General features: G+C 39.3%; 1 protein-coding gene across 1 annotated transcript in view; it reads left to right on the forward strand.

Annotated features, from left to right (window-relative positions):
• Window positions 1-21,318, forward strand: part of Aoah (acyloxyacyl hydrolase) — a 196,278-nt gene that overhangs the window by 125,431 nt on the left and 49,529 nt on the right. Inside the window, exon 13 of the mRNA XM_087896443.1 lies at window positions 20,435-20,517. Coding sequence (XP_087752569.1) covers window positions 20,435-20,517 — 83 coding nt within the window. The remainder of the gene's footprint in view (window positions 1-20,434; window positions 20,518-21,318) is intronic.

Here is a 21,318-nt window from a genome sequence, read left to right on the forward strand (position 1 = left end):
GCTACTTCTGCTCTGGGCTAGTCTGTTAATGCAGCACCCTGAATTCTGTAACACTATCCGTAAAAACCTGTCTGCTTGTGCAGTTTGCTCGGTGTGACTCTACATGTTGTCTGTAAGGTTCTAAGGAGGTGGAAGGTGCACCACACAGCTGGCGATTCTCATGTTTAAACGTGTGCCTATGGGCACTGTGGGGCCTCTGCTATCTTTTCACCAGCTGTTTCTGTACACTACACCTGTGTTCCCTGCCTGCCACTCAGCTAGAATGATGAACAGGCTATCTAACTCCTATTTACGGAAAAGAAAATCTGGCATCTCAGTTGCAATGAAATCCATTAAAAAGAAGCACTGGGAGGTGACATTCTCTGTATCACTTCTCAATATCTCTGTATCACTCTTCATGAATGGCATTAGTATTAAATCATCTTATTATGCTATCATGTAAATTGCACATGCAGATAATCTGTGTGAGACTATTCTTCTCATTAAAAGAATGAAAGGGTTTACAGGAATACAAAATATCCAAAAGAGATTAACAAATGGTTGAGGTTCTCTTCTGATAGAAAGAGGAAAATGAAAAAAAAAAATGAGATCACTCACTTAACTAGAAATGTATGAGTTCCTGGCTGGAATTTTGTCATCTTGACACAAGCTGGAGTTATCTGAGAAGAGGGAATCTCAGTTGATAAAAATCTAATTGACAAAATGCCTCCATAAGATGGCCTATCAGCAAATCTGTAGGACATTTTCTTGATATGGCAAGATCTCAACCCACTGCGTGGGCACTGGGGTGTAGAGCCATTTCAGGGCAGATGCTTCTGAGTTGCATAAGAAAGCTGAGCAAGTCATCGGGGGAAATTCAGTAAGCAGCATTCTTCCATGGCCTCTGTCTCAATTCCTGCATCCAGGATCCTGCCTTGACTTCCTATCCTGGCTTCTGTCAATGGACTGTGACTCTTCCCTTCCCAAGCTCCATTAGGTCAGAGTTTAATCACAGCAATAGAAAGCAGACAGAAACACCGAGTCTGATACCTAACCACGAAAAAATTTAAAGAGCAAAAGTAGTATAGACCAGTGGGAGATAAGTTTTGAGCACATAGGACAGACCCGATGGAGTTCGCCTTTGGACTGGACCTTGGGAATGTGCCCCTGGCACCTGTGACCAGCCTTGCAGCACAAGTATTAACAATAATTTTTAGAAATATACCTCATACAAGTGCAAGCATGTAGTTCATAAGAGAAGCTGGCTTCTATCCTTCCTCTCTCTGTCAATCGCTTTACCCTCTCAGAATGCAGTCCCTCTGTCATAAACTGAAAACAAATGAAATCCCAGACATATCTTGAAATCCAAACATGACCCCTCACTTAAATGAATTTGTATTTGTTTTCTTGGTTTGTTTTGTTTTGTTTTATTTTGTTTTTTGTTTTTTGTTTTTTTCTGGCGAGGGGGTCAGGGTTTCTCTGTGTAACAGCCCTGGCTCTCCTACAACCTCACAGAGATCCGCCTGCCTCTGCCTCCCAAGTGCTGAGATTAAAGGCGTGCACTGCCTCTACCGGCACTTATATGAATTTTGAGTTCCTTTAATTGTGTTGCTGTTAATGATATCTGTCCTCTTGACCTTAGAATAATGTGGTTTTCTTTGTTCTCCATTGTGAGTCAAGAATGAGCTGGGAGAATAAAGCAGCTGTGGGAGGGGGCAGCTTGACTGTGGAAAGGAGAATTCAAAGGGTAAATGAAAAATATCTTTGCAAGATAAAAGAGTACTTTTTAAAAGAGAGATAAAAGTGTCCAGCTGACTTTCCAAAGCAGTTTTGTCCAATGATAACCATCCTATCTTTAGGATGAGAAACAGCACCAAAACATGTACTAGTAGGGTGTGGCTCTCATTTGAAAACAACATCAAAAATCTCAAACTCCCTCACAGTACAGTGCAAAGCCTCTTTCACTGTTAAAGGAAGCTCTATCTGTCTCACACCCAGGCTAGATATGCCCAGCCTCTTGGCCTCTTTTACATGATAAAGCCGAGTTGGGCTGAAGGTACCCCAGCATTTAAGTTTAGTGGTTCTAGGGAGATGGGATCCTGCTGTATGATGGGATTTTAACTACTTTTCTGATAATTCTGGAGAAGAGAGACTTCAGATTCTCCCCCACACATGTATTTATGTCTTAAGCAGCCTGTTCTTTAAGATAAGATGGAGATAATCTGAACCGTCTCAGACCCTTGTTGACAAAGGCAGGGCTTGTCAGTAGTAAAGGACAGGCTCCCACACAGTAAGTTCTGTACTGTTTGGTACTCAGTGCCTGTAAAAATGTCAACAAAAACACCCTCCTGTCATTACTGTCATGACTACTTTCATTGTTATACACCCTTCCTCCACAGCAAACCCCAAGCAGGAAAACAAGTGAATCCAAATTCTTATCAAAAGCATTCATTCTTTTTTATAACCCACTGAGTCCAATCAGTGCTGCCCATATGTGTGTGCATGGGTGTAATGTCAACCATGGAGCATGAGCAACCTGCCAATAGCCATATCCTGAAAGAAAAGTTGCTGCCTGTCCCACAACAGCCATTAGTAAGAGCTAATAGCTCCTCAGCTAGGGGTGAGTCCTAGTGCCCACCTCCCCAATCACTGTTGGAGTTTTAACTGGCTTGATCCCATGCAGATTTTATGTAGGTATCCCAGCTGCTGTGAGTTTGTGTGTGTGATAGCCCGGTCATGGCAGAGGGCGGCATTTCATGGCTCTCTTCCCCAGCCCTGCTTCTTAAGCTCTCTGCCCACTCTTCCATGATGCTTCCTAAGCCTTCGGTTGAGGGGTGTGAGAAAAAATTAAATATTTTTGAAAATATTAAAATGTTTTTTCTATTTATTTGTTAATGAAGTGCAAAAATAAACCTTGTTGTCGGAGGGTCCACTTGTTCATATCCGACTGCCCAGACTCCCTAAATAACCACACGGGAACTATATTAATTAAATCACTGCTTGGCCAATCACTTAAGCATATTGCTAGCTAACTCTTACATCTAGAATTAACCCAGCTCCATTATTTTATATTTTACAATGAGGATTGTGGCCTACCAGCAAGGTTTTACTATGTCTGTCTCTGGCAGTGGCTCCATGGCTTTTCTCTGACTCTGCCTTTTTTCTCCCATCATTCAGTGTTGTTTTCCCTGCCTCCTGCTATTCTGCTCTGTGCAGGACCAAGACATTTTCTTTATTAACCAATAGTATTCCCAGCATACAGCATGGAATCCCACATCAAAACCTAAAACTACAAATCATTTAAAAACATTAAAGTAATTTCATTAAATTTAGTATTTGTTGCTGTTTAATGTGAAAAGTTGGCTCCTATGTTTAAACACTTGGGCCCCAGCTGGTGGTACAGTTCCGTAAGGTCATGGAACCTTTAGAAGGTGAAGTTCCTGCTGGAGGAAGTGCGTCACAGAGAGCAGATGGAGGTTTATAGCCAGACCTCACTTTTTGTCCACTCTGCTTCCTGACTGCAGACTCAATGTGACCACACACATGTGCCCATGTCTTCCTATCATAATGGACCACAGGCTAAAATAAATCTTTCTTTTATTTCATTTCTTTCAACCACCTGAGCCTGTCAACCCAAAGGTGTGCTCTGCAAGGCAGGGCTAAATGACAGTCTTGGAAGCTGGGGGTGAGAGTGCAGGGGTGGAGGAGGGTAGCCTTCAGAGCTAGAAAAAAAAGGAGAGAGGGTAGGAGGTGTGAGTCTAGGAAGATAGACAGCTCAGGGTAAAGTGCCTGATGTGCCAATCAGAGGGCCAGAATCCAAATCCCAGTACCTGTGTAAAGAACAAGGTGTGGTGGTATATGCTTATAATTCCAGTTCTGGTGAAGGCAGTGACAGGCAGATTATGGAACCTCACTGGCCAGTCAACTGTAGTTGCTGTGTTTTTCTTTTTCTCTTTGATCTTTTGGGGATCTGCCACCCAGTTTCCAAATAAACACACACAGAAGCTTATTATTACTTATACATGTGCAGCCTTAGCTTGGCTTGTTTCTAGCCAGCTTTCCTTAACTTAAATTATCCCAACTTAAATTATTCCACCCACCCTTTGCCTCTGGGCTTTTTCCTTTTCTTCTGTGGATCTTACTTTCACTCTTACTCTGTGGATGGCTGTGTGGCTCGATGGCTGTCCCCTTCTTTTCTCACTACTTGATCTCTTTTGCTCCTTAATCTTTCAGGTTCCTTTTCCTCAATCTTCTTGCTTCCTCTATGTATTCTCTCTGCCAGTCCCTCCTAACCATTTTCCTGCCTCACTATTGGCGGTTTAGCTCTTTATTAGACCAATCAGGTGTTTTTGATAAGCAAAATAATGCAGCTTCAAAGAGTTAAACGAATGCAGCATAAAAGAATGCAATACATCCTTGCATCATTAAAACAAATGTTCCACAGCAAAAACAAGTGCATCACTCTTTAAAATAATACCCTACAATAGCCAGTTTAGCCTAATTGATGAGCCCTAGGTTCCAATGAGAGATCTTCTCTCAAAGCGCGCGCTCTCTCTCTCTCTCTCTCTTTCTCTCTCTCATAGAAGAAAGTTAGCTATAAAAAGTCACAAAAGTCAAAATTAAAAGAAAGCAGTTAGCAAAGTTACCATATTAAACTCAAGCTAGAGTGGTAAAAATAAAGTTCAGAGACTAGGTGTGATAGTGGACACCCTTAATCCTAGCACTGGGGAGGTGGAGGCAGAAGGATGGCACATCTAAGGCCATAGCAAGACTCTGTTACATCAAATGAGGTCAGTAGATCAGTATAAACGAATCGAACCAGAATGAATTCTCTAGTTTAAATGCTGTCCTCTGACTTAAATGTACTATATTGGATTAGAGACATGGAAAGTGCTTAGGAGAAAGTAGACAAAGCCATTGTTAAAAGTGGCACAATATGCCATTCAAGGACATTTTTCTTTTATCAGAGATGTCCCAGAATTTTAGAGTTAAAGGTTATCTATTCTCTCCATCCCATAAATATTAAAGGAAAGAACAATTGTGAAAAGTGGCACATCACTTGGGGAACCCAGTCACTTGGGGAAGCAAATTGGAGTACAAGGGTTTGCAGCCAGGATTGTTAACCTAATTTCATGGTTTTTAAAAAAGACAGGTAGGCACTAAGCATTAGTGGGCTTACTAACCTTATTAAATCTCTTATTCACAAATTGCAAGTTAAAATAAAAAATAAAAGCCCTGCTATTATTATGCTCCTATCTCTAAACAAATAATTAACTTCAGAGCTGGCCATTTGATTTGTGTGTGACTGATGGGAGTGTGACAGAAGCAGCAAGCAGTTTCTCAGCTGTGCCCCACGGTTGCTAGGGCCTTTTAGGGGACCCACAAGGCAAAATCTATTTTCACAATGGTCTTAGAGAGAATTTGCCTCTACCCTATAGCCATTGCGCCAGTCTATCAAGAGCAATAGAGCTAATGCTGGCAACATGAAACCCTTCACGAGCCAATTGCATTCGAAATCCACTGTCTTCTACATTTCTACCACTCCCTACTTAAAACACAAGGGGCTCGTCTTCCCTTAAAACTGCCACCCATGGGGCTGGCAATTTGGCTTGGTTGGTAAAGTGCTTGCTTAGCAATCACAAAGCCCTGGATTTGATCTCTTGTGCCATACAAACTGGGCATGGTGGCACACACCCGTAATTCCAGCACTCAGGATTGTGGCATCAAAGAGGACCAGAAGTTCAAAGTCCCTTTTGGCCTCACAACCATTTAAAGATCATCCTGGGAAACACGAGACCCTGTCACCAAAGCAAAGACAGAAGCACCTACCAAGTAGTAAAAATGTAATCGTATTTTATTACCTTTACCATTTAATTTGATAGAAATACAAATATGGGTGAGGACTTCTGCTGTATAATGAAGTATTAGCAGGATGTTGTTGTTTACATGTAGGTAGGCTGAGAGCTAAATTTGTTTTTCATAGAATCCTATTTATTTTGGAAAATGAATATAGATTGCTGGGTGTGTGGCATATGCCTTTAATCCTAGAACCCAAGAATCAGAGATATGTAAATCTCTATGTGTTCAAGGCCAGCCTGGTCTGCATAATGAATTACAGGACAGCCAGAGCTACATAAAGAAATCCTATCTCAAAAAAAAAGGAAAGAAAAAAGAAAAGTGACTATATAATAAAGTATATTATTTAGACTTTGTTATATGGCAAATATTTTATCTAAAATGAATTAAATGAGTAGGTCACTTCAAGGAAAATATCTAACATTATTAGCTGCAAATAATAAAATTCAGACTTCAAAGAAAAAACTTAATTACAGAAAATTTGTATTTCCTTCTATGAGCTTGACCAAGACCCACTCTTCATATTTTTCCTAATGAGATACACAATAATACTAAGAAATAAAATTACTCAAACTTCTATTATGAGATGTACTAATATTTAGAATATTCTTGCAACTCAGTGAGTCAATATTTTTTCCAAATTACCAAGGTAAAATGTCTAAAATTTTATCATGGATAAAAGATCCACTGAAAGTACAAGATATGCCAATACACTTTAATGTGACAAGGTACAAAAGATTCACTGATTACACGTTTCTCTTGACCAATCAGTAAGAAACTACCACTTGTTAAGTGTTGTTGTGAAATTTAAAACATTTATCTACAGTTATCTAAAATGTGTATTAAAACGTAACTCTATTTTTCAGCTACAAGTACAAGAGACCAGAGTTTCTCCATATATTTTTCCAAAACAACAGCCCATAATGACTTGGTGGTGGAAGTAATGAATCCAGGCTATATCCTAATAAGCTAGTCATGAAAGACATTTGCAAACATGAAACAAACAGAAGTTACACCAACACATAGGAATTCATTATTGCTATTTAAGCAGAATTAATAGGTAAATGTTCATTCAAATGTCTTCATAAATAATGACTAGTCTAATGCATACATACTAACAACTCTCTGCAGGGTCCTCAATAATTTTAAGAGTGAGTCTCATGTCAAAACTTGGACAACTCTGCTCTAAAGCAGCAAGGAGACAAGGAAACAGTGAGGACAGAGGTTGAGACCAGCCTCCCTTTGTGATCTAGGAGCAGGGGACTGAGAAGGGACAGCCCACCAGACTGGAAAGGGATAAAGAAAGGGCTTTACAAGGGTAAAGACAGTGCTTCTGAGGAAGTGACCATCATCCTAATGGTGTTACAGGAAGAGGAAGGCAAGGATGAGGAAGATCAGAGTGAGCATGATGGTGGGTGCTGAGAGCCACAGGGCCCCGCTATTGCAGCAGGGTGTGGTGGGAGGCCAGGCTGCTTGGAGAGTGGGGTCAGGAGGTGGTCAACTGAACACCGGTGCGTTGAATTTTGCTACAGAACAAAGTGAATGAGAACTGGACGGGAATCATAAATCAGGAATTTTTTTTAAACTAGAAATTCTGAAGCATTCTTGCAATGACAGCATGACCTGGAAAGAAGAAAGAACAAAGCTAGACATGGAACCCTAAGAAAGACAAGAAGAATCAGAATCCAGGCACACTGTGGCACCAGCTTTGGGCTGGAAGGGTCACCTGTAGAATCCATGGCTCCACCTGAAGGGAACATCTCTACCACATAGCACAAACCCTTGTACCTACAAAGACTTTCCCTAACTTCCACTTATTTGCAAATTTTTACTTCTCAATTATTCAAAATATGAATACATTCTGATTTGCAAAAAGTCACTGATAGTAAAAAAAAATAAAAGTCCCCCCTCATGTGTTCCAATTATACTTTTTCCCAGAAGAAAGTGCTGAGATCAGTTGGTATAGTGCAATTTCATCAATATGCTTTCCTATGGTGATATTTGTACTTAAATAAGTAAGTGTGCTGTGGCAATTTCCCCATAATGATATGTTGTGTATAATATACTAAAAGTTATGTTTTACTTTAATAATACTTTGAACCTCTTTTATCCTTTTTAATAGTACATAGTGTTTCATAACATGATTACTTCCTGTGGACATTCAACTTATTTTCAGAGTCTCATTTCCAATAATAATTCAGTGAACCCTCTGTACTGCCACTTCATACATGCACGCAAAGATTTCTATAGGGAAAATTGTCAAATCAGCATGTATGCATTATTAGTTTCATGAGCTTTCCAAATTGGGCTTTACCAATTAATATTCTCAGAGTTAATGAGAACGTGTTTCCCTACATTCTGACAATACAAAATATTGTCTACTTTTTTAGTTTTCTTCTGATCTAACATTTCACCGCTGTTCTAATTTTCAGTTTCCTGGTTACGAGGGAGCTTACGACATCTCCATAAACATCTGCCCAACTTTGGGCGTCACATCCACCGACTGAATAACTACCCCCGTTTGTTACTCCCTGCTGTGCACCAACCCGCACTGCTCAGCAATCTGCATCTCCAGGTCCCCTCCTCCTATTTGACTGGATGATTCTCATTGAGCTTCTACTGTGTGCTCAGTGTCACCTCACGTGATATGCCATAGCTGTTACCATCCACCCTGCACCCAGACGGAGCATCTCAAAGGCTGAAATCACAACCTCACACAACCTTCACACAACCATCACAGCCTTAACACCTGGCGCAGTATTCAGCATATAGTGGGTACTCAGCGAAAGAAATCCCAGCCTAGGGATAGAGAGATGGGTTAGTGGTTAATAGTGAGGCCAGCTTTTGTAGAGAACTTAAGTTTAGTTTCAGACCCAACATTAGGCAGCTCAGGGTGGTGGTCTTTAACTCCAACTCCAGGAGACCCAGTGCCCTCTTCTGGATTCTGAAGGTACTTTCCCTCACATGCTCCTACTTACATGCAGATATAAACACACACACATAATTGAAAGTAATTATAAAAACAAAGCTTAAAAAGAAATGTCAACCCAGTTTGTGACATCACTAAACAGCTGCAGAGTGTTTTACAGTCACAGAGCTCCTTCATGTATGTTTTCTCAGATGTCCAAATCAAGCCAGATTTGCGGGAATTAACATTTCAGGCAAAATGATAGGGCAAGGGTAGCGGAGCATAAACAGGCTGAATTGAATCTCCAGCTGCATAATGAGAGCCCTGCCCAAGTCAATCAGCATCGCTTTAACCTCTGGACTTCCATGTGTATCCTATAAGCAATGCTGTGATGTGGGATTCCCCTCTGTATGTTGTGGTTACCACTAATGAGTAAAGAAACTGCTTTGGACCTATAGCAGGGCAAAACCTAGCTAGGTGGAGAAAACTAAACTGAATGCTGGGAGAAAGGAGGGCAGAGTCAGAGTGAAGCCAGGTAGCCCCTCTGGAGACAGATGCTGGAACTTTACCCAGTAAGCCACTGCCACGTGGCAATACACAGATTAATGGAGATAGATGGGTTAAATTTATATGTAAGAGTTAGCCTATAAAAAGCTAGAGCTAATGGGCCAAGCAGTGATTCAATTAATACAGTTTCTGTGTGGTTACTTCGGATCTGGGCAGCCAGGACGAACAAGCAACCTCTTACAACAATGTTGTGCAAGAATTAGCAACATTCAGTCAACTATTAGATCACACAATCAGGATGAAAATAGTTACTAACAAATTGGAGGAAATTAGTTTAAAAGGCAATTACTAATTCAATAACCAAATATAAAATAATAAAGAAAAAGGCATACTAGTTAAGGGGTGAATCTGATCAATATCAGGCAGCTACAGTGATTGAGATAAATTAACATCCTCTAAACTCTCTAGCAGGATTCTCATAGTCAACAGGATATGAGAACTTTCAGGTCATTACAATGTTCATATACAAAATCTACCAATTTTCTTAAAAAACTATTCTATGAAACACTAAGTCTACAAGATGACAAAGGTTTTTACATGTATCTTAGTTAGGACTTTTATTGCTGTGAAGAGACACCATGACCATAGCATCATTTATACGGGAAAACATTTAATTTGGGAGGCTTACTGTTTCAGGGGTTTAATCTATTATCATGAGGGTGTGAAACATGATGGCACGCAGGTAAGCTTGGTGCTGGAGAAGGAGCCGAGGTTCTACATCTTGATCCACAGGCAGCAAAAAGTAAACAGAAAGTGAACATCGGACATAGCTTGAACATAGGAGATCTCAAAACCTGCCCCAACAGTGATTCACTTCTTCCCAACAATGCATACTTCCTAATAGCGCCACTCCCTTTAGGGGCCATTTTCTTTCAATTTACCACCACGTGTTTTTTTTTTTTTGTTGTTGTTGTTGTTGTTTGGTTGGTTTTTTGTTTTTCCCACATAAGTTCTTGCTATGTAGCCAGGACTGTCCCAGAACTTGCTACGTAGGCCATACTGGCCTTGAACTCATGAAGATCCACTTGCCCTGGCCTCCTGAATGCGGAGGTTAAAGGCATGCATTTTCCTTTTCAAGTAAGAATGAAAATTATCCACCCTTTTCTCCAAAATTTCCTAGTAGAAAAGCCACTCCCCATGATATGGCCAGTATTTTCTCCAAGTCCCGAGTTTTATTGTAATTAACTCCTCTGCCCTTGCCTTCTCATCAAACATCGCCCTTTATCTCTTCTTGAGCCTCTTCCTAGCCTTCGCTGTCATTTCTGGGACTTATTCCCCATAATTTAATTTAATATCATCTCAAATTTTCAATTTAAACTATTTGTGTTTCTGGCGGGAAGCACAATGATAAAATAAAAGAGACTACCTGTCTCTTGGAAGCTGCAGAGCTCCCACAGTCCCCATGAGAGCCAGTCCTCGGGCAGGAGGCTTCCAGTCAGTTTCAGCTCAATTCATCCAAGCCCTTTGTCCAAAGTGTGTGGTGTCTTCAGCAATAGGGTCTGCCTTCCAGTTCTGGGAAGTAACCACAGGCAATAACAATAGCCTGTGTTGTTATGGGAGACTCTTGTAGTCCTCTGAGCAATAACTCAGTGGGAGGTTTCACATGCCTGTGACTGGCAGGTTTGTTAGAATGCATAGCTTTTGATTTTGCCCAGCTGTTAAGCCTCCAAACTACATAATTATGAAAATTATAAAATCTCCGTAAATGGGAAATTTCAGATAGCCCCACCCTCTCATTAAAAAACTGTAAGTGATGATGGCTTCCAAGAGAGCGACAATTATTTCCTACAGGGATAAGCCATTATATAGGTTGTCCAGTCTCAAAGTGCTCAGTGATGAACATATGTACATACAAGCAATGCCAAATGGACTCAGAGTGTTATATATACATGTGTGTATATGCATATATATTTATACATAGTATTACATTATGTATTTTACATTATCATTTTTACATTATAATAATAATTAAAGATGGGATCATGAATTTGGGAGGGAGAGGCAGGGCCCACGGGAGCAGTTGAAGTAGGGAAGAGGCAAGAGTGATGTAGATGCAGTGCTCACACGTGAATTTCTCAGAAACAAAAATGTGATGCATAAAAAAGTTTACCAAGACCCAACAAATGACTATTGTTGGAAGTTTAGAACATCTGGTTCATCATGATGCCCTCTGATGAAAGCTCTTGCCCTGCTCTAAGTAGTTCCACTCAAGTCAATAGAAGATCATTTTTCATATATAAATCTATCCTATCTACATTATTCTTGAGCTCGTTTAGTTTGTTTTGCTTGGTTTTTTATTAAAATGTTTCATATCCAAAATATTTTAATCATATTCTCCCCACCTCCTTACTTACCCAACTTTTTATGTATTCTCTCTCTCAAAAAAAAATTGAGAAAGAAGCTGCAACAAAACAAAACAAACAAAAAAAACTCCACAAAACTGAAAATCAAAATTAACAGGCAAAAGTCCAAAAAGACAAAAATATTTCCAAAGCAAATCAAAGTGAAACAGAAAGTCCACAAACATACCACAGAGTTTGTTTAGTGTTGGTCAACTACTCCTGGGCATTGGAACTACCCTGGGCTGAGGTTGGTATACTGAGAAGAGTCATTGTAGTCTAACCTCATCATGGTTAGCGCCCTAGTATTCTTAAATTGTCTCATTAATGCAAATTCAACTCTCCCTGCATAGAGAAAAAACTCCCCCCTCAGCAATTTTAACTTGTAAGCACATCTTTCACACGTATCCTATACTGTCAAGATTCTTGGGGAATTCAATTCCTAGAATTTATGAGGGAATTTATTTATTGAAATGGCTATGGAAGAAGACGGTACCCCTAGTTATTAAAATACTCCCAGCACTTAGTGTAAGACTTTAATCCTAAAATTATGGATGCTGCTTTTAGACAAAAAATGTTAATGAATCTATCAATGATTGGCAAAAATATCTACATTCTTATAATGAACAGTTCAGATGACTCAATCTCTGAGACTTATAGCCACATTATTTACTCTCCATGAGCTGACATGCCATGAACAAAACAATATTTCGGTACATAAATTTCATTTTTAGAATTATTAAAAATATATTTATGACTAAATGTTGGTAACAATTACTTTCCTGAAGAAAATAAGCACTGTTTATTGACCGTGAAATTATTTTAGCATTGAACTCACATCTAATGTCCACTTCCCATATGTTTCCACAAAACAGAATAAAGCAGTCCAAGCAGAGGGCATTAACCACACAGTGTTCATTTGAGGCTTCTGGCTGAGCAAGCAGCTCGAAAACAAGTACGTTCTTCTCTCCCCGAGAAGCTTTACACCACGAACAGTAAATGAATTCATCCACAAGGGCAAAAAGAGAGGGGAGAATCAACAGCCATAGACTGTTGGCAGTCAGAAGGAAACACAACAAACAGGGGGCTGACTCAGAAGCCTTGCGTCCCAAGTTGGTGAGAGGGAATGTCAGCCAGCAACCTCGGTTTACACTGTAAAACTCCTCGGACTGGAGGATTATCTATACAGGGTGCCTGTAAAAAGGGAGGTGAAAGCGAAAAACAGCAATATTGGTGTTCAGGTGACTGAAAATGTAGCTTTTATAATCCCTTAACTCTACACAGGTGGGCAACTGTGCTAGCCGGGAGAAGACCGGAGCTTTGTCCTTCAGAGAGGCTATGGTCCAGGGCCTCTGGACCAGGGGAATTCTTCTCCACTCCACCCTGGTGTCTGCAGTCTAGCTATAATCTCATGACTACACGCCAGACAAACCTTCCCAAGCAATGTATGCAGGCCTTGAGGACAGACCCAAAGCCACTAAGAGCCAGCGTTCTAGTTTCATCTCTAGAGCTGTGATAAAGGACCCCAGCAACAAGGCACTTAGGGGAGAAAGGGTTTGCTGACAGTTCCAGGTTACTGTCCCCCACTGTGGGAAAAACGGGGTGACAAGAACTGGGAGAGGCTTGTTACTCCACACTTACAGTCAAGAGCAGAGAGAAACCATTGCCTGTGGGGCGGGCCTTGTTTGTTTTCTCTTAAAACAGTTTGAGACCTTCTGTCTAAAGAATAGTGCCACCCACAGTGGCTGAGGTGGCTGAGTCTTCCTATATCAGTTAATTAAGACAATAGCTCACAGATATATGCATTGACCAACCTAATACAGAGAGTTCCTCAGACCAAGCCAGTTCATCCTACAGCCAAAAACCAGACAGAGTCAGCACATTTGGCAGCCATTCCCAGTTGACCAGTATGCAGGAGGCTCCACTGTTCCAATAGAACTAAACAACCCAAGATCATCAGACATCTGACAAAACTTCAGACATGGAAGAAAAGAGAAAAGGGGAGGAAGAGTAAACGGCAAAGCCTTCTTTTATTTTTATATTTTGACATTTTAAAACTTTTATATCATGTGTGGGTATTTTGCCTGTATATATGTCTGTGTGCTGTCTAACAGCAGTGCATAGAGAGTCCAGAAAAGGGCATCAGATTCCCTGGAACCGGAATTACAAAAAGGTTGTAATGCTAACTATATGCATACTAGAAACTGAACCCAGGTACTCTAGAGAAACAAGCAGTAATTTTATATATCAAATATATCTGGTATTATATTTCTCACACCAGAACACCTTTTTAAATTAGCAATAGATTCTTTTCTCATACAATACATTCTGACCACAGTTTTCCCTCCCTCCATTCTTCCCAGCTAACCCCCTGCCTCCCCCTTCTCTAAGATCCACTCCCCATTTTGTTTGTTTCAAAAAGGACTTTACTAGCGTACTTAGAAAAATAACTACAATTAACATCTTCAGAAAGATAAGATGTTACAATACTAAAATGAGAACATATAAAATTAAATAACTATTCAGTGACCAAACTGTTTCTAAATTATGCTGGCAAACATTGTTTTATAGTAGGGTTGAAAGATGAAGTTAAGAATATTGTCCTTAAAAATGAAAAAAAATGCAAAGAAATAAAAATGGGGCAGAAAAAAAACTAGGGCAATTGGAAGAACAATTCAGATGAGCCATTATCTAAATGATAATTATAGGAGGGACAGAAGGAGATGGGAATATCATCTAGAAGTAGTTCAAGAATATATCTCAGACTGCAAACATGAATCTCTTGGTTGAAAGGTCGTTTTATGTCTGATATTGTAAATGTAAAGAAATACTCACAAAACATGATGTCCAAAAACTTCAAAACAGTTTGGATAAAGTGACATTCCAAGTTTCTAAATCTATGATTTCACTACCCTGTGTTTCTCTACCAGGTACAGTTTCTCTCAGGTTAAGCAGACATTAAAAGACCTTAGAGAGTTGTGGTTACCACCAAGTTATGTATGCCACTGTTTTTCCTTTAAAGTTATCATGTCATACTGGTCATTGTTGTGGCTCATATACATCATAGTTGGGTAGGAGTATTGGTTGATTCCCTTACTTGGAAGATTATAGGGCAATTTCTGGTACCACAAAAGCTGATATTCATGGAAGAGACTTTAAAGTCAGATCTGGCTCAGGTCATCTGGATCCCATGTCTGAAAAATATGTGTCTTCATCAATAAAGACTTACCTTTGCCCTCTGGGATATAACCAAAAGTTACAGTAATAGCCTACAATATTTTGGGAGTCTCTTGGACAACCTTGACATATAACTCAAAAGAGATCTTCTGCCTAGTGTTTGGGTTAGGGGGAGAATTGTCAGCCCTGGTGGATTATTTCATTTAACACACACACACACACACACACACACACACACACACACACACACACACTCTTCAGGTAGAAACAAATTTATATGTATTATATCTAATTCTAGGTGGATAGTAATATGACTTTTTTAGATATCCTTACTGTTATTTTATCCTCCTTCTGTATTCATCTCCCTCCCCTCCCCCAACTAAAGTACTGCCCCCATTTCCCCTAAATGCTCTTTCAAATCAGTTGTACCTTGCTATTTCCCTCCCTATCACTCTCCCAATACATAGTCCCCTTATACTTTTCGGGTGTCTGCAGTCACTCCAGGATGTATACTCCTTCGGATGGAAGAGAATAAATAATGTTTGTCTTTCTGGGCCTTGGTCACCTCACTCAATGTGCTTTTTTTTCTAGTTTCATCCATTTACCTAAAACTTTCAGTTTTCTTTACAAGTAAATAATATTTCATAGTGTTTATGTACCACATTTTTATTAACCATTCATCAACTGAAGGACATTTTAGTTGTTTCTACTTCTAAGTTTTCGTAAATAGAGCAGCAGCATAGCTGGGCAAGTATGTGTGGAATGAGATATCAAGTCCCCTAGGAATGTACTGAGGGGTTGATTAACTGGGTTATATAGTAGGTTTATTTGTAAGTTTTTGAAAGTTCTTCACATTGCTTTCCTGAGTGGGTGGACCAGTCTGCTGTCCATCACTTCACCCGCACCTTCTCTAGCACTTACTCTCTGTTGCTTGGTTGGTCTTTGTCATTCTGACTGATGTAAGATGACCTCTCAAAGTTGTTTTGATTTACATGTCCCTAATTGCTAAGAACAATGAAAAATTCAAAGATATTTCTTAGACATTTTTATGTCTTCTTTTCAAAACTCTGTGTTTGGATTCCAAGCCCATTTTTTGAGTAGGTCACTCTGGTTTGAGTTGTATTATTTGTTTGTTTGTTTTTTCCAATTTCATGTATATTTTTATTATTAATCCTCTGTTTAATGTGCAGCTCATAGCTTATCTCCAATTCTCTGGGTTTCTTTTTCTCTTGATTGTTACCTTGGTTGTCCTCAAGCTTTTTAGTTTTCAAAGTTTTCATTTGTCAATTCTTGGCCTCAATTTCTGAGTTAATGAGGTCTTATTCAGAAAGTCTTTTCCTATACCTGTCTCCTGAAGGGTATTGCCTATAATTTGTTTGGTTTTGTTTGTTTGCTTGCTTGTTTTTCAAGACAGGGTTTCTCTGTGTAGCTTTGGAGCCAGTCCTGGAACTCACTCTGTAAACCAGGTTGGCCTCTAACTCACAGAGATCCACCTGCCTCTGCCTTCCGTGTTCTGGGATCGAGGGCATGAGCCACCACCACCCGGCCTGCCTATATTTATCATTTGGTGGCTTCAATGTTTCAGTTTTCTCATTTAAGATTTTGATCTATTTGGTGTTAATTTTTGTACAAGGTGATAGATATGGGTCTGATTTCATTCTTGTCATGTGGACATCCATCTTTCCCATCACCATTTTCTGAAGATGCCATCTTTTCTCCAGTGTGTGTTTGGCATCTTAGTCACATATTAAGAGCCTGCAGTTATGCATACTCTTGTTTAGGTCTTTTATTTTGCCTCATTGTCTATATGTCTGCTTTGGTGCCAGTACCATATTGTTTCTTTTTTTGTTTTGTTTTTAATAAAGGCTCGGTAATGTATCTTGAGATATGGAATTGGAAGCATCATTCCTTTGGCTCAGGATTGTTTTCACTATCTGTGGTCTTTTGTGGTTCCGTATAAATTTAGTATGGTTTTTTTCTCTTTCTATGAAGAATGAAATTGGAATTTTTATTGGCATTGCAATGAACTTTGGTAAAATGGTAATTTCCACAATATTAATTCTATCAATTCCTGAACATAGGATGTCTTTCCATTTTCTAGTGTCTTTATCTCTTTCATCAGATAATTAAAGTCGTCATTGGAGAGGTCTTTTGCCTTCCTTATTAGGTTCATTCCTAGATATATGAGGGTATTGTAATTAAACCATGTCCATGATCTCATTCTCTGTACATTTGTTGTTGGTATAGAAAAACTGTTGATTTGTGTAAGTGAATTCTGTGCCTTGCTAGGTTCATAAAATTGGGTACATTCTGTAGAACCTTTCTGGTAAAAATTTTTGTGATCTCTTAGGAATAATATCATGTCATCTGAAGAGAGGGACAGTGTGACTTCTCCTATTTGCATTCCTTGAATTTTCTTCACTTGTCCTTTTGCTCCAGGCAGTGCTTTGAGGGCAATATTGAAAACTTCCAGCATAGTGGACAGTACTGTCTGTTTTCTGATTTCAGTGAGATTGCTTGAGTGTTTTGTCATTAAGGATGATATTGGCTATAGGCTTGTCACATATGTCTTTTGCTGTGTTGAGAAATATTTCCTTCCAGTCCTACTCTCTCTAGGATTCTTATCATGAAGGCATAATGGATTTTGTCAAAGGCTTTTTCTTTTCTTTTTTTCTTTTTATTGAGCTCTACATTTTTCTTTGCTCCCCTCCCTCCTTGACTCTTCCCTCCCCCCTTCAACCCTCCCCCCTTCAACCCTCCCCCAAGGTCCCCATGCTCCCAATTTATTCAGGAGATCTTGTCTTTTACTACTTTCTATTTTCCATGTAGATTGGATCTATGTAAGTCTCTCTTAGTGTCCTCATTGTTGTCTAAGTTCTCTGGGATTGTGGTTTGTAGGCTGGTTTTCTTTGCTTTATGTTTAAAAAACACCTATGAGTGAGTACATGTGATAATTGTCTTTCTATGTCTGGGTTACCTCCCTCAAAATAATGTTTTCTAGCCCTATCCATTTTTATGCAAAATTCAAGATGTTGTTTTTTTTTCTGCTCTGTAGTACTCCATTGTGTAAATGTACCACATTTTCCTTATCCATTCTTTGACCAAGGGGCATTTAGGTTTTTCCAGGTTCTGGCTATGACAAACAATGCTGCTATGAAAATATTTGAGCACATGTCCTTGTGTCACGATTGAACTTCCTTTGTATATATACCCAAAAGTGATATTACTGGGTCTGGAGGAAGGTTGTTTCCCAATTTTCTGAGAAATCGCCACACTGACATCCAAAGGGGTTGTCCACCAGCAATGCAGAAGTGTTCCCTTTTCCCCACAACCTCTCCAGCATAAGTTGTCATCAGTGTTTTTGATCTTGGCCATTTTTACAGGTGTAAGATGGGATATCAGAGTTGTTTTGATTTGCATTTCTCTGATGACTAAGGATGTTGAGCATTTCCTTAAGTGTCTTTCAGACATTTTAGATTCCTCTGTTGAGAGTTCTCTGTTTAGATCTGTACTCCATTTTTTTTATTGGATTATATGTTCTTTTGGTGACCAATTTCTTGAGTTCTTTGTATATCTTGGAGATTAGACCTCTGTCTGATGTTAAGTTAACAATTTTTTATTATTATTTTTTGGTTTTCGAGACAGGGTTTCTCTGTAGCTTTTGGGACCTGTCCTGGAACTAGGTCTTGTAGACCAGGCTGGCCTTGAACTCACAGAGATCTGCCTGCCTCTGCCTCCCGAATGCTGGGATTAAAGGCATGTGCCACCACCACCTGGCATGCCAAAGGCTTTTTCTACAGCTGATGAGATGATCATATGATTTTTGTCTTTCAGTCCTCTTTGAGGTTTATTACATTTAGTGATTTTAGTGTGTTGAACCATTCCTACAATTCCAGGATAAAACTGGCTTGGTCATACTAAATATATATCTGATACATGTTTGTATTCAAGTTGCAAGTTTCTCTTGAGCACTGTTTAATAAATGCTCATCAGAAATATTGACCTGTAATTTAAAGAGGGCTTTCTGTTGTTGTAGTTGTTTTGATTTTTTTGTTGTTGCTGGTGGTGGTGGTGGTAGTAGTGATTGAATTTTGTTGCTGTTGTTCTTTGTTTTTTGTTGTGTTTTTATTTTTGATGGGAGATGAGGAGGCAGTGCCTTTACCGGTTTTGTGTGTGTGTGTGTGTGTGTGTGTGTGTGTGTGTGTGTGTGTGTGTGTGTGTAAAACTGGCTTCATAAGAGTTTGGGACTGCTTGTTCTGTTCTTTCTTTTTTTTCTTCCTTCCTTCTTTCCTTTCTTTCTTTCTTTGAATAGTTCAAGAAGTATTGTTTGTAAGTCTTCCCAAGTGATACTTCCAATGCATCCTGAAAGTCCATGATTCATACTTACATTTCTGAAGGATCTGAGGCAGTTGTCAAGGACTGTAATACAATGAGTATAATTTCCATAATGATTGAAAATAAAGGGTGATTGTATATAAGGCTGTTAAATATGAATTTATGAAAATGAAGATGCATTGTTAATAGTAATGGAATATTTATCAGTTAAATTATCATTCATTAGTTTATATATAGTCTTGTTTCAAAAAGAATTTTAGAAAGTCTATAAAAGTACAGGCAACATAACATTAAATTATGTTCAAATTAAATTAAAATCTTGGCAAAATAAAATAGATAATACAAAAGGGAGCAAAAAAAATTGCTTGAAATGTCTATAATTATAACCCAATACAGGTGTCAAATTTGTCTCCAAGCCATGTATCCATTAATATTAGATTTAGCTCCCAGTTAGAGAGACTTAACATATGGCTTGAAGATAAATCATGAGTTTACTTTCCTCATACAGAAAAGCTCAGAGACATGCAATCTAGGACTGGTATTGAAGTTCAGCTCCACCCAGCCTCCCTGGGGGCACAGGCTCCCCCAGCTTACCCCTCCACCTTTTCAAGATAGGTCTTTAGCTCCACAGTCCAAGACCGTAATATTCCTATTGTTAGCAGCAGAATGGAGGTAGAGAATAAAGAGAGAAAGAGCAAGAGTTATCTTTCAAGTGTTCCCTAACAAATATTACTAGAAATTGCCACTGTACACTTCTAGTTCTATTGCATCATCTAGGCACTAGTGACAGACAACGTGGGCACAAGGGAAGCAGGGAATAGAGTCATCATTTCATGTGGACATGAGGGCTTCCACAAGCTCTGCAGCACACATATGTACAGAAGAGAGCAGACCTCCAGGCAAAAGCAGCTTCCGCAGCCTTGCAACAGCCAAGAAAGGGAATTGCTCCACTTTTAGATAACAGAATGATAAAGGCCAATGACTGCTGACAAAATTGCAGCAACTCTTGGTAGAAACATTAGAAAAGTGTGGCCTTGCTGGGCTCCATATAAAAGCAAAATTTTGATGTCACCAACAAGACCCTTTCCATACGGGTGTGCCCTGTGTCACAGGACACCGAACAATACATTCACGGTGTAAAGAAACTATGTCAGTGATGCTTGGATTTGCTGAGTCCATTTTTATTGCTCTTCTAAAATCATCACATAGACATGCTCCTTTAAATGCCATCAAGTATCTTAATATTAAATATATTCTTATGTATTTGTTTCAGAATTGAAGAAAAATCCATTTACCATCGTTTGAGGAAAAGAAACCGTTGCAATCACAGGGACTACCAGAGTATCTCGAGAAATGGTGCGTAGCCTGTTACTCCATGTCTTCACAAAGCACCTGCAAGAATTGCCTTTATTTGGGACGTATCACAAAATTTAGCATTAGACAGCCAGAACACAGTGAAGTCCCCCTTCTGCCAACACGGCCCTCTCTGAGCAGTGTTCTGGTCTTTCAGCCATTTGCAAACACAAAAGGAGAACAGGTTGAAGACAAGGAAATATGAAGGTCAGATCAGTCACCCAACAGTGAAAACAGTTCTAGTAATTCTCAGCCAAATGCAGGGACACACAGCTCAAAAAGTGTGAGCTAAATGTGCCTTAGTTAAGCAAGGGCAAATCAAGGTCACTGCCAAAGCTCTGCTCTGCCCACATTAGAGTGTTCTCCCACATTTCTGCAGAGGTCTGAGGATTAAGCTTTACTCATGTGAGATGGCATACTGCTTCACGATGTCCATAATACCCTTGCTTAATAAGCCACAGCCTAGCAAATGCCATGAGTTACCACCTCTCATTGGATAAAGATGTGAAGAAAGTGTCCAAGAAGCATGGATGTTAACTAACTGTGTTACCTACAAATAATGTATTTCCTAAAATAAGTATTCTACATGAAATGAATATACTACTTTTCTAAGAATAACAAAGATGTTTTAACTGGTTAATAGTAGCTGGCATTTACTGAGCTCCCACCAAATGTGGAAAAACATATTTCAGTATATATGTATATCTTTAGTAAATCTGTTCCACAATAAACACTGACAGCAAGTATTATTATATTTCCACAGAACTAAGATAGCATTGATTACAGTCACTCTGGGAATGTTAT

This window comes from Myodes glareolus, chromosome 14 (assembly GCF_982192425.1).
Source record: "Myodes glareolus chromosome 14, mMyoGla1.1, whole genome shotgun sequence".
Classification (NCBI taxonomy): Eukaryota; Metazoa; Chordata; class Mammalia; order Rodentia; family Cricetidae; genus Myodes; species Myodes glareolus.